The following is a 13,991-nucleotide window of genomic DNA, read 5'->3' as shown; positions in this document are numbered from 1 at the left end:
GTCTTAGCACGGAGCTAGATTTTGAATAGTGAAAAACAGGGACAGAGTTTGTTAAGAACCAAAGATGACTGGAAAAGGCAAGATCTCCGACTAGAAAAGGTGGAGAAGCTGCGGTGGTCCGGCCAGATTTGAAATTAGGAGTTAGCAATTTGTCACTCGATAAAAATCTTTATAATTGGTAAAACATTAACAGAGATTTTTTTAAATTTTCAAAATGTCATCTATATATGCAAATTAAATACTACTAATTGTGGTGTTATTAAATAATTTCCGAAACAATTGTTATGTGAGTTAATGTTTTCTATCTTTGAAATATTCATGAATTATATACTTTCCGAAAATAAATCTCATTTATTTCTGCCACTAAATACTTTCCAAAATATTATTTTGTTTAAAGTTACCAAGTCAAAAATATTGAATTCATGTCAATTTAAATATATAGTTATGGACATAAAAGATTTCAAATTCACTGAGTATATCTCCTACAATCGAGGAAAAAAAATATCCTACGAATAAAAAAGGTCAAGCACTAAATATTATTCTCAAACCACTAAATCTTTTATATTAAAGGCGATTGATTTAAACGAAAGAAAATATTATGTCTCTCACCAAATCTTCTGCTAAATATTTCAAAAGCGATTACATTTAAAAAATCAAAAATTACCAAAAATACAAAACGGTTTAAAGTTTAGGATCTGCATCCTTATTAAACGGGTCATTTTAAAAGGACACATATCCTCTCTGGTTTTGATTTTTTTTTTGGTTGTGAAATATATTTATTTATATAGCATTCATTGTAATATAGCACGTAACACTGAGATCAAATTCTAAATATATTTTTCCTTTAATATTATAAGATAGTAAATACGGGTAACATGAACCAAATTTTTTTTTTTTTTGAAATGGCATGGAACCAAATAGGTGGTGGCCCGTGGCCAAGTGGTAACACAAGGGGGTCGGATCTTTTGTGCCCTGAATTTAATTCTTTTTAGGACAGATGTTTATTATTTAAATCAGAACTAGAATCTATCTCGTGCGTCCGCATAGAAACTATTTTTAGTTTATCAAAATTTGTAATATAATTTATATTTTTTCTGTTTATATAATTTGTTTCTATTGATTTTTTTAAGTACTATATATGATCGCAATTAAAAAAAAATATTATTCTAACCTGTCCGTTCATATTAACCCGAAATATATCATGACTATAATAACATCATTATAGCATATCTATTTATATTAATCTGAAAAAAACTTTGATTATTAAACATATTTTAACATGTCCGTTCATAATATTTGTATATTTTAAATATATATTAAGTTTGAATATTTTAAATTTTAAATTTATTTAATAAAAATATACAATAATATATTATCTTTGTCATTGAAAATATTATTTAAATTTAAACATTTAAATGAAATCAAATTAGTATTTATTATTTTGTAAGGATATAATAACAACTTATTTTATGATTTTTGATAAAATCTATAACAAATCTAAATTGAAATTTAAATTTTTGAATTTATATTAAAATATAAATTAAAATATATTATTTTATTAATAAAACAATAATTTAATTTGTTTGGCAACATGAATAACATGAATAGCAGTTATCCCAAAACAGAATAGTTTAAAACTAAAACAAAATTCTGTTTAGACACAAAATATGTTTGCTTCCCTTTTAATAGTATATATTTCTAAAATTTGACTCGGCCAAGGCCCAAAAGTCTGATTAAACTCCCACAATTTATCCAGAAAAAAAAACAGAGTATGTCGTCATCCGTCTTGACTTGTTTACTAAAACGACCTAAGACTGATAATTGCATGGTAATCGTCAACATGGAATAATCAAAGCCTACGTCGTGAATAAGGCTGCTTTAAGCTCTTCAAATCTTGACCATTAGAACTCCAATGACTCCTTCGTTAATTGGCCTGTTCGTTTGCCTGCCGCAAGAGGCTGCGGCTGCGATTGCGGCCAAACGGTGTTCGTTTACTTGCTGCAGCCTTCTGCGGCCAAACGCAGTGTCCAGATGCAGGTCGCTGCGTTCAGTATTTCTGGACGCTATTCAGCGTTGCGATTAGAACTGTTGCGATTGGCCGCAAAGATTAGACACGCGGCTGACAAACGAACAACAATTGATTGCGTCTGGCCGCAGCGTCTAGCCGCAAGCTGGAGCCGCAGTCGCCAGTGTCAGATAAACGAACATGCCCATTTGTATATGAAAATTCACATGCATCATATCTTCAACATACAATACCAACGGAGTGGTGGTTTAGTGGTATGTAGTACAAGGGAGTTGGTTTCCTTGTGCTGGGGGTTCAACTATCCTTTCGAATGAAGAATTATTCTTTAAATCGGAAAACCTAAATACTGATTTCAGATACTGGAAGAGATTGTGAGCTGAAAACCCAAAATTTCTACGGTTTCATAAAAAAAAATTGTTCGTTTTTAATTGGTTCTTACTTATTTGTTTGTGAGAAAATGATAAGTTTATATCAAAATGGCGTATAAGGGTATTTTCTTTTTTGAGATAATTTTTTTAATGATTAATAATTTTTGGTTAAGGTTGCACCTTTTGCTACAGGTGGCCAAAGAAGATTTATTGATCAAATTAAACTAACTATCACATAATTATGCCATCTAATTTTCAATGCAATAGGTATCAAAAAGTTCAAATGATATCAAACAAATAGGGGTTTTAAGTATCAATGGACTTCCGATTAAAATCGGATATCTTTCCGACATAGTTCGGATAATAAGTTCCGTTTTTCGGATAATAAATTTTATTTTATCGGATTTTCTATCTTTGTTTGTTAGTTTATGGTTGTCTTCACCTTCTGATGCGCTTATCTTCAAGTTTGAAAGAGATAGAGGTCATGTTTCATCAAAGCTCGATCTCTTGCGTGCAGAGAGTAAATCTTCATACCCCCTTATGGGCGGTTGATCGGTTTGGATGAAGTGTCTCTCTATGTATGAAAATCGTGATGTGGGATCTTGTTGGTTGGTTTCAAACGGATAAGGAGAGCGTGTTTTGCGACTAATTCGAGCTTGGGATCTGCTCCGATTTCCAGTACTCCAACAAGTCGATGGATTCAATGATCTCTCTCGGAGAAAATTGCAGAAGATTATGCAATGGTGTTATTCAACAGAAGGAATCGCGACTAGTGGTGACGTTCGGAAAATGCGCCGGCAATGAGCATCGATGGCGAAGTCAGGTGGCGAGTTCTTCAGCCTTTCAACCCTAGGTTAACACGTGTTGACATGGGTCCTTGTGTGCTAATCCTTATCTTAATTTACATTTGGGCTGGATATGGTTTGTAAAAGGGTTTGAATGCATCTTTGTAATAGGCGTTGGGCCTTTAATTAATAAAGTTGACAAAAAAAAAATATCTGTAAGGATTTTTAATTTCTCCTGAGTGCTTAGATCTTAGGATCTATTAGATGAATTAGAAACTTAAAGAACACAAAAGTTTGATCACTCAGTTCACGGCCTCGAACCGCTACGTCTGGGGTGGGAACCGTCTCCCACAACCTCAACTATCAATCAAAGAATACACAAACGCACTAACTGGTGTTCTCTTTTGTGTTTCAAATACAAGTCACATATCAGAACAATAGAAAAGAAAAACTTTGAATCACAGCACACGACAAGAAAGACTCAAACTTCCTACGTTGCTCTCTTGGATTCCCTTCTTTATTCTCTTCTCTCTAAGTTGTTCTCTCTCTGTTTCTCTTGCTTGTACGTTGACTCTTTTTTCTGTGTTAAGGTTTTGCTTTAAGTCCTCTTCCTTTTATAATACGTAGCTTGGACAAACGATCACCAATTCCTCTAATGCTGATTTTCCTCTTTTGCAGTGGGCTTGTACACGGCTTTACCCCATCTTGCAATAAACAACAATTTTAGGATTTGGGCCAGAGACTAAATGACTGAAGCCCATAAACTAACAATTTCCACCTTGGGCCCAGTCAATTTCTCCTTTGTCTTCTTCACGACAATTTCTGTCGTTCTCCATAGCTTCCTTTTCTTGATTGAGAATAACTCCGATGACTCCCAGCAATTCCGGTGAAACTCTCGATCCTCAACCACCTCTGACAATCTCCAAAGCTTGCGACATCATTGGGCTCAGCCAATTTCGATTCTTGTCGCCAACTTCCCATCATCTCTCTCGATCCCGATTTCAAGAGACACAATCCGACCTGGGTTTGCCATTTCCGGTTGTCTTCGCCGTCGAATCTCTTTTATCTTCAACTGCCCTCACACGTCACTGCTCAAGCCCTGAAGCCTCAGTTCCTCTTTGATTCTTCCCGATAGTGAAACTAGATGCAAATTCTCTCAAACCAAAAAAAAAAAATTTCATCTCCTGCGATTCCTCTATCGCTGTTACTCTCTGTAATCTCAGGTATCCTCAATCTCTTTTTCATCTCCTTGCTGTGACGAATTAAGATTCTCGATTTCTGAAATTCCCAACTCATGAAGTTCTGACAAAATTCCAATCTTTTACTCGCAGCGGAACCAGTTTCTTTGATGAACATCCCATGTTCTTCTTCTTAACAGCTTCTCTAACGAACTACTTTCTCTTCTCCGTTGTTCAGGTGATTAAAGGTAATCCTTCAACCTTGAATCATCATATCTGTCTCTGTATCTTAAGATACCTCCAAGACACTATGAAATCTCAATTTCTGATTTCATACTTGTAGCTTCTCCAAAAAAAACTTGATTCATCTTTGTCGACCTTATTCATCTCATGTGCACTGAGCTTTGAATCAACGTCTTCATGAATCACTTCCAGCTACTCCACCTGAAACTAACCAGCCTCAAATTCATCTTCTTTTGCAGCTTCTTCCAAGGAACAGCCCATGTTCTTCAGCTACCTAGATGACCTCAAGTAAATCCTTTAACTTGGACCTTGTACTCTCGACTTGTTTCCCAGACTCAAAAAAAAAAAAAAAAAAAAAAAAACACTACTAACTTGTTTTCTTTTGAATCTCCCAACAGCTCCACCTGGAATCAAAGTGTCCTCACCGTAATTCCAGCCGCTTCCAGGTAACTCCCTTAACCCATTAATCAAACTGATTTTACTTTATCGACTGAAGAACATCTCCAAAACTGACCTGTTTCTTTGTTCTTCTTCCTGCAAGAGTACACCGTCGATAATAGAGTTACCTGGAGCTGCACCATCCTTCAAGCTAGGTTGAGAAGATCGCAGCAAGCCTGAGCTTTTTGTCCAGGTACTGCTTTAGTTACCAAATCTGTTGAACTTTTACTCTTGTGAACCGTAGATAAAACTACATCTCCTTTAGCTCTATCTCCAAAGAAACCTGTTCCCAATATCTTAGAAACTTTTTCCAAATCTTTCACCTCAAGTTTTTTGTTCAAACCCTCTTCTTCTTCTCCAACATTTTTCTGATCCATCCGCTTCTCACTTTCCAAGTTATCATCCATTGAAGATTCTGCCTCAGATTCTTCCTTGCTCTCTTTAGACTCATTTTCCTCCGTATTCTCCGTTTTTTCTGACGAAAAAGAGTCTCCACCTTGAGCTGATAAACTTTGTTTTTCAAAACCATAAGAAGTAGGTCCTTGAATCAGATTCTCACTGAATGTCACCTTCTTTAACTTCTTCTTTTTCACTTCTACCTCAGCTTTTGGCATGTTCACGTCAACCTTAGAAACTGTGCCTTGAAGATAATACAAACCACCTTGGTATTTTCCAGATATCACCTTCTTCTTGCCTTTTGTAGAACTGAACTTTGAAGTTACCTCCTTCATACCTGCAACCTGATTTCTCTAACATCCCATAAGAAATAAGATTCCTACTCACTTGTGGTATGTATTTCACATCCTTGAATATCACTACAGAACCATCTGGATTCTGAATCCGAATCTTTCCCATTCCTTTGATGTCACAATGAGTGTTATTAGCCAGCAAAACTCTACCACCATCAAACTCCTTGAAGTCAAACAAGACTTCTTTGTCTGGTGTACTATGGTATGAACAGCCTGAGTCCATAATCCATTCTTTCTTTGTATCTTGAGAGCTGACACTTAACACCATTGGTTCCTTTGAATCTGTTGCAACATTTGTGGAGTCTGCAGGTTTCTTTCTATGAGGACAATCTCGCTTCCAATGTCCTTCATCTCCACAAACAAAACAACCTTTGCTGTTTTTCTTTCCTCTACTCTTAGACCTTCCTCTTCCATTCTCTGACCTCTTTTCTGATCTGCCTCTAGCCTCAACATATAACCCTTCTCCATCTGATCTTGAAAGCTTTTCATTTTCAGACAGCTCTCTCTCCTTAGATTTTGCAGCACTAGCTACTTCCTCCAACTGAATAGTTTCCCTACTATACTTAAGAGTATCCTTTAAAGAATCATACCTAGAGGGAAGAGAGTTGAGTAACAGTATTGCCTGAACCTCTTCTGGTATCTCAATGTTGAGGTTGCTCAAATCTGCAATCATCTTCAAGAAGTCATCTACATTCTGATCAATTGATCTTGAATCCTGCATTCTAAAAGAATACACCTTAAGCTGAGGATGGAGCCGATTAGGCAAAGTTTTTGCCATGTAAAGCCTCTCAAGAGTAGCCCACGCTTGAGCTGCGGTTACGCACTTGTCTAGTTTTCTTAAGACATGATCTCCAACGCACATAAAGATAAGATTCAAAGCCTTCTCATCTCGCTCCAGCCTTGAAGCGTCATCTTTGCTCTTTTTCTTTATTGCCTCTGGATCTTTGTCATCCACGTCTTTGGATGTCGGTTCCGAAAGAACATCTTTCAAACCTTGAACGGTTAAGTATGCGAGCATCCTGTTCTTCCAAATCAAAAAATCACCTGATCCGTCGAACATGCTCACCTCCATCTTTTGTGTCGTCATCATTCAGTTTCTAATCTGATCCTTCTAGCACTCAAACCTGGATTGCTCTGATACCACTTGTAAGGATTTTTAACTTCTCCTGAGTGCTTAGATCTTAGGATCTATTAGATGAATTAGAAACTTAAAGAACACAAAAGTTTGATCACCCAGTTCATGGCCTCGAACCGCTACGTCTGGGTTAGGAACTGGGGTAGGAACCGTTTCCCACAACCTCCACTATCAATCAAAGAATACACAAACGCACTAACCGGTGTTCTCTTTTGTGTTTCAGATACAAGTCACAGATCAGAACAATAGAAAAGAAAAACTTTGAATCACAGCACACGACAAGGAAGACTCAAATTTCCTACGTTGCTCTCTTGGATTCCCTTCTTTATTCTCTTCTCTCTGAGTTGTTCTCTCTCTCTCTGTTTCTCTTGCTTGTACATTGACTCTTTTTTTATGTGTTAGAGTTTTGCTTTAAGTCCTCTTCCTTTTATAATACGTAGCTTGGACAAACGATCACCAATTCCTATAGTGCTGATTTTCCTCTTTTGCAGTGGGTTTGTACACAGCTTTGGTCCATCTTGCAATAAACAACAACTTTAGGATTTGGGCCAGAGACTAAATGACTGGAGCCCATAAACTAACAATATCAATGATCTGACTTTACTAATAAGGTTGACAAAAAAAAAAAAAGTTTACTAATAAGGAAAGATTGTCAAAAACTCTTCAACTTTACAAATTATTCTCAAAAATATCACTAATTAACTTTCTTATGAACCAATCAAATTTTCAAATATTAGGCCGTTAATCCTAAGATTTTTGAAAGATTTTTTAGTCATAGTGTTAGTCAACAATAATTGTGTACTAACACTAGAACTAAAATGGTTTATTTTGGTAGATAAAAAATTGGGGATTATTTTGGTAGATCAAAAGTTGGGAATTTCTTTGGTAAATAAAAAAAATGAATGAACTATTAAATCAAAAATCTAATTCGGTGGTTTGGATAAAAAATAATAAGAAAGAGATATAAAAGATGAAATCACAGTTTAGTTTTCACCTAAGAGCTATTTTATTTCATTTTTTCGTAAAAGAGAAATTTATGAAGTTTGTGAATTTTGGATGATAAAATCAGTTTATGCAAAAGATAAAACTTTGATTTTTTATATTAATAATCTATTATATTAAAACAGAAGCACATTTAGTACTTGCTTCCAAACACTCCTAATTTTTTTTAAGTGTTTAAAAATAATTTTAATAATTATTTATATTTAATTTCGAAAATTAGTTATTAATTTAAATATTTTTAGAGTTCTTTAAATATAAGTAATTTAGATTTGATTTGATTTGATTAAAACTAATAAATCAGATATTAATTTAGATTTGATTTAAAGATTCTAATTTAAATAATTTCTATACTATTAAACATTTTTATCAAAAATATCTAGAATTTTTGAAAAAAAAAAATTAACATATGAAAAATAATGATCAGATTTGAAATATAAAATATTTATAATGACGTAAATGATATGATATTTATGTTGTTTATATAATATATTTACGATTATGATTTATTTACAAATTAATAATAAAATAATAGGTAAAATTCAAATGTATAATTTAAATATTAAAAATATTTTTTAAAATTTATAGAACTAAAAATATATATAAAAAATTGGGTTAAAAATATTTTGGTAACTAATATCACTAATTTTGAATTATACATGTATATCGAAAATATATTTTTCATACAAAATCAAAACATAAAAAATTAAAAATTATTGCATACACTATAATGTGGTTTGAAAACCAGTTGTACACTCCCTTCGTTGATTAAATTTTTAGAAAACTATAATGCTAAATAATACTGTTAATACATCTCAAACTTTTAACAAATATTTATATTATACGATAATATGAACGGAAAAATTAGAATTATGTTTTTATAATAGTTCATTTTGAATTAATATTAACAGATGGGTTAAAATTATATTTTTATAATAATAATTAATTTTAATACTATAAAAATAGATATAAACACAAAAATCAATATTTTCGCTTATTAAAAAATATATTTATAAAAATAATTATATCTAAATTCAAAAACACAAATTATATTACAAAATTCGTTAAACAATAAAAAATATTTCCGTGTGGATGCACGGGGTTAGAATCTAGTTCCATTTTAAAACCAAGGACTTAGATTTTAATGGGTTACAATTTTTTTGTATATTTTCTCGTTTACAATCAGTTTTTAAACTTTACATCTTACTTAGTTAATGCTACAATCCTTTTTTTTATTATTTTAGTCCAAAAATTTGTAAAAACAACATTTTGTGCAAAATCAATTTCTGTCAAATTTCAGTTTACCATTTAGATCCGTAATTTCTTTTCCAGATGAGGTTTTTTTATTACCTTTAATCTTTTTTTTGGTCTACAATTGTTTTAGCCAGCTACGGCGAGAGGATAAACTGAGGCTAGCGGCTTACTTCATAAAATCTAAAAAATAATCAAATAAAAAAGGCAAACTGAAGGTTCTATGGAGATCAAATAAAAAGCCTATAAATTCATTTCTATCACATATTTAAAAAGCAAATATATTATGCAAGTATGAATTGTTAAGAAACAAACAACCAACCTTCCTACGTTTGGAAAAAGAAAGCAATAAAATATTCCTACGTAAGTATGTAGTTCTCTTTGCTTCTCCTCAAAGTATTCTTTGTTTAGGAACACAAATTACTTCAAACACTTTTCATGCAAATAAAATATGTATATATATATACTGTTGAATGATCCTAGGTCCAACCTAATCTCATGCATCGTAATAAATTAATGACTCTTATAAATCGCCCAAAACCATTTCTACTTCTAGGTTTCTTGATCGCATGTCTGCTATTATGGGTCACAGAGGCTTCCGTTGTCTCATCCGGAAATTTCAATGAAGACTTCCTCGTGACATGGTCTCCTACCCATGTTAACACCTCCAGTGATGGTCGATCAAGAACCCTTAAGCTCGATCAAGAATCTGGTATATAATATTTTTTTTTATATATAATATTGTAATTTACCGTCCAAACTCTTTTCGATTTTTTTTTTCCATAATCAAGAACTTATGTTTTGATTTTTAAATGCATACGTAGGAGCTTCCTTTTCTTCCATCCAGATGTTCTTGTTCGGGAAAATAGATATGAAGATCAAACTAATCCCCGGACCTTCTCAGGGAACCGTGGTTGCTTATTATGTAAGAAACCTTCTTTCTCCCTATATATTTCCTAACAATATTGTAGAAGTGGTCCAGAACATTAGCATAGGCCAAGGAAGTTATGGTTTCGGACCTTTCTTCTGGCCTCAATTTATTCTGTCGAATATAGGCGTTTAATCATACATCAACAAAGAATTTATTTAGCAAAAAGAAAACACAATGAATTTATGTAAAAGAGTAGGCACAATTTTTCAAAACGCAAGATACCAGCATGAATCTCAAAATGTTAATGAATCATCTTTAAATTACTTGATCAGATGTCCTCGGATCAGACAAACCGGGATGAGATAGACTTTGAGTTCCTTGGAAACGTTAACGGGCAGCCATACATTCTTCAGACAAACATCTATGCCGATGGAATTGATAACCGTGAGGAAAGGATCCATCTCTGGTTTGACCCGACCAAAGACTTTCACACTTACTCGATCTTTTGGAACATTCACCAAATTGTGTAAGATTCTTTAACAAACATCTCTTTGGCTACGTACCTCAAGAAGTAAGACGCATAAGAATGATGTTTTCAGGTTTATGGTGGATCAAATTCCTATAAGATTGTACAGAAACCACACGGAGAAAGGCGTGGCCTACCCAAGGTTGCAACCTATGAGTGTAAAGGCGAGTCTATGGAACGGTGAGAGTTGGGCTACACGCGGTGGGCGTGACAAGGTTGATTGGTCAAACGGTCCATTTGTTGCGTCCTTTGGGGACTACAAGATAGATGCTTGTGTTTGGAATGGCAACCCAGAATTATGTAGAGAAGAGAGCAGTGAAAATTGGTGGAACAAGAATGAGTTTAGCTCTTTGACAAGAGTGCAAAAGAGATGGTTCAAATGGGTGAGGAAATACCACTTGATTTATGATTATTGCCAAGATTATGCGAGGTTCCATAACAAGCTCCCCAAGGAATGTTCTCTTCCTAAATATTGAGTTTGCATCTGTTCTTCAGCTTTTATTTTTATTTTTATTCATTTTAGGCCTTAAATTTAATTTATAAATGTGTTTGTTCTTCCTTATATTTTTTATCTATCATTAATATAAATATTTGTTTTTATTCATTTGAAAATTAGAGAAAATTACCCAATATAATACTTCTGAACTACAAATCTGACTCTCCTCGTCTTTAACATCTCATAAAAAGGTAGCTGCAAGTGAAAATGTCGAGAGTAATTTGCTCCAGTGCTACTTCTTTTGTTTCTGAATAAGCCTCTCTATTTTAGACTTTCTAGTTTTTATGGTTCTTACTAGTATAATTTAGATTGGTGATTCACAAATCTAAAGCCTAACCAATCAAACTCATCATTTTAGGCTTTCTCACAAAAAAAAAAATAAAAGATAATTCAAATAATATCAGAAAAAACCAGCAAATTTTTAGAAAAAACATATTGTTAGAGTAACAAAAGAAGGAAAATTTTTGGGTTCACCCATAAGAATAAATCCTTTTATTCACCTCCTCTTAATTGAATTAATTAGAATGTGACATGTAATATTATTTTTTAAATAAAAATAAAAAACGAAAAATTAAGTAATTAAAACACTTATTCAAATCTTTAATAAATATATATATATATAATGTATATAAATATTAATATTTTTATAAATATGGAACCTTCGGAAGTAGAGATTAGGGAAGCACTCTTTGATATTAACCTAGATAAAGCCCCCGGACCAGATGGGATGACAAGTAAATTCTACTCCCTCCGTTTCACAAAGAGTATCGTTCTGACACTTTTTTTTTTTTTCAAAAAGAATGTTGTTTTAGAATTCCAATGTAATTTTAACATAAAATACCATTTTTAACCTCAATAAATTCAGAAAATTAATTATAAATATAATTCCAAGAGTCATATGACAAGTCAAAAAACGCTCTCAGGCACTGTAACCAATGTTTTCCTATTTTGTCTCAGATCTACTTTTTCTTTTTCTCAAACCTAATTTCTAACCGAAAATAACCAACTTCCTGGCTGCCTCCCTCTTTCCGACCGTAATCTTCCATGTCTCCTCCGCCTCTCACAACCGGAAAACTTGATTCCTCAAGAAATCACCCCTCCTTTGCTCATCGCCAAGTCTCCTCACCAAAATGAAAGAGTTCTCTGAGTCCACCTGAAGACCGACGACCTGGTGTAATCATATTCCCAAGACCTAACCCCTGTGAAAGATACCAAGCTGAAGTAAGAAGACATTCAAGATTCTAGCTTTTGCTAAGACAGTCCAAACCGGTTATAACATAAAAGTTTGTCCCCAAGATTACTGAACCAAGAAGATACCTCTGTTTTTAGAAGCCATCGTGCGATATAAAAAGAAGACTACTCTGCTTTTCCGTTATTCCATCCGGATCTGTCTCCCCTCTGACTTTGGCCTGGTTGGAAGATCTGTCTTCCGCAAACAAAGCAAGCTCCCCTCCAAGCTCTTATTCTCACGAACCCCTGCTGAACACTACAACAATGGATAAGTCAAAGCAAGCTTCAAAGCAACCCCAACTGGAAGAGGAAGAAGAGGAAATCATTGAACTCCCCCATGTGGATAACTCGCATCTGATAGCAAGATTCAACCGCAGCTTGGTTGGAAGAATGTTTAACCAGGACATAAGAAGCACAGAGGCGCTCATAGCCTTCATGCCGAGGGCCAACATATGGGATGTGGAAGGAAGAGTACACGGTATAGATCTGGGGAACTCCAGATTTCAATTCGACTTCGATTCAGAAGCCGACCTCCAAAGAGTCCTCAACAAGAGGCCTTGTCACTTTAATCGCTGGTCTTTCTCTCTGGAACGGTGGATCCCCCATGTGGGAGAGTCTTTTCCAAGTAACATGGTCTTCTGGGCAAGAATCTCAGGGATACCAACTCATTTTTGGCTTGAGGATAACTTCAGAGCTATCGGAAAGGTGCTCGGAGAGGTGAAAGCAGTGGACGCAAGAGCAGCAAGGGTCCAGGTCTCCGTCAACGCTGATGCACCTCTCAAGTTCAACTCAAGGGCACGCCTTCAATCAGGTGAAGTGGTTAGAGTTAAAATCAAGTATGAGAAACTGGAACGATGGTGTTTAACCTGCAGACATATCTCTCACGATGAAAGAACATGCCCTCATCTCTCAGAAGAACAAAGAAAAGAAAAGATGCTTGAAAGAGAGGCAGAAAGAAACTTGGCGATCACTGCCCGAGATGAACAAAACCGAGACAGAGATATCATGAACCTCAGAAGACAAGCTGGCCAAATCTCGGTCCCTACTCGTGAAAGAAGTTCTGGTGTTCAACACCACGAGGAGTCTCGTCTCCCTCCAAATACTGCAACTGTAAACCGATCTGAGGTGCCAAGAGAAAGAAGAGATCAGAGACCTCAAGAGTCCAGAAGAAATGATAGTGTATGGAATCGGATCGAAACGAGCAGGGATTACCGCTCGGAAGCTCGGAGATATGAATGCCGCTTCGATCCTGAGGAAGTCCACGCTCCACGCCAGAGGGAGCACCCTGCCAAAAACGAAATCATGTACCGTAAAAGAAGCTATGAAGAATCGTTTGCAGCAAGTAAAAAGAAAGGTGAAATGAACAAGGGTCAAGATTATGGCTCTTTTAAGGATTCTCGGGGAGAAAAGCCTAGTGCAAAGCTCCCTCCGATCCCGAAGCTTTCATCGGACTCACAGAGAACAATCTCTGATCTACCTCCTCGATCTGGCACCGGAAAAGCCAAGCAAGGAAACCACTCACCTGAGCATGTGAGAAGCCGACCCTTTCGACTTAAGCTCCTAAGCAAAACTTCTGGTCTGAACAGATCAAGCGCCGAAGTGGGAGAATCATCTGAAGCAGGGAGCTCCGCCAAAAAGGCTCTTACCTTCGACGACGGTGTTCCCGCTGAAGTCTCGTCACACCACTCACCAATCC

General features: G+C 35.1%; 1 protein-coding gene and 1 long non-coding RNA gene across 3 annotated transcripts; both read left to right on the top strand.

Annotated features, from left to right (window-relative positions):
• Positions 1-4,013: 4,013 nt before the first annotated feature.
• On the top strand, positions 4,014-7,997 carry LOC112089962. Of its 2 annotated transcripts, none has more exons than XR_002901326.1 (6): positions 4,014-4,402; positions 4,511-4,605; positions 4,840-4,888; positions 4,999-5,046; positions 5,142-5,231; positions 7,414-7,997. It is a non-coding gene; the product is annotated as an uncharacterized LOC112089962 (long non-coding RNA). The 2 variants fall into 2 exon arrangements; XR_002901325.1 differs by lacking the exon at positions 7,414-7,997 and adding an exon at positions 7,146-7,401.
• Positions 7,998-9,328: 1,331 nt separating this feature from the next.
• Positions 9,329-11,173, top strand: LOC18026303 (probable xyloglucan endotransglucosylase/hydrolase protein 10). Its single transcript, XM_006409586.2, has 4 exons — positions 9,329-9,884; positions 9,997-10,097; positions 10,376-10,569; positions 10,643-11,173. Exons 1-4 carry the CDS (start codon positions 9,671-9,673, stop codon positions 11,043-11,045), a joined length of 912 nt encoding a protein of 303 aa, XP_006409649.1. The 5' UTR covers positions 9,329-9,670; the 3' UTR covers positions 11,046-11,173.
• The last annotated feature ends 2,818 nt before the right edge of the window (positions 11,174-13,991 follow it).

The sequence above is a fragment of the Eutrema salsugineum genome, unplaced genomic scaffold (assembly GCF_000478725.1).
Source record: "Eutrema salsugineum unplaced genomic scaffold, Eutsalg1_0 scaffold_11, whole genome shotgun sequence".
In the NCBI taxonomy this organism is placed as follows: Eukaryota; Viridiplantae; Streptophyta; class Magnoliopsida; order Brassicales; family Brassicaceae; genus Eutrema; species Eutrema salsugineum.
This window is presented reverse-complemented; position numbering and strand designations above follow the sequence as displayed.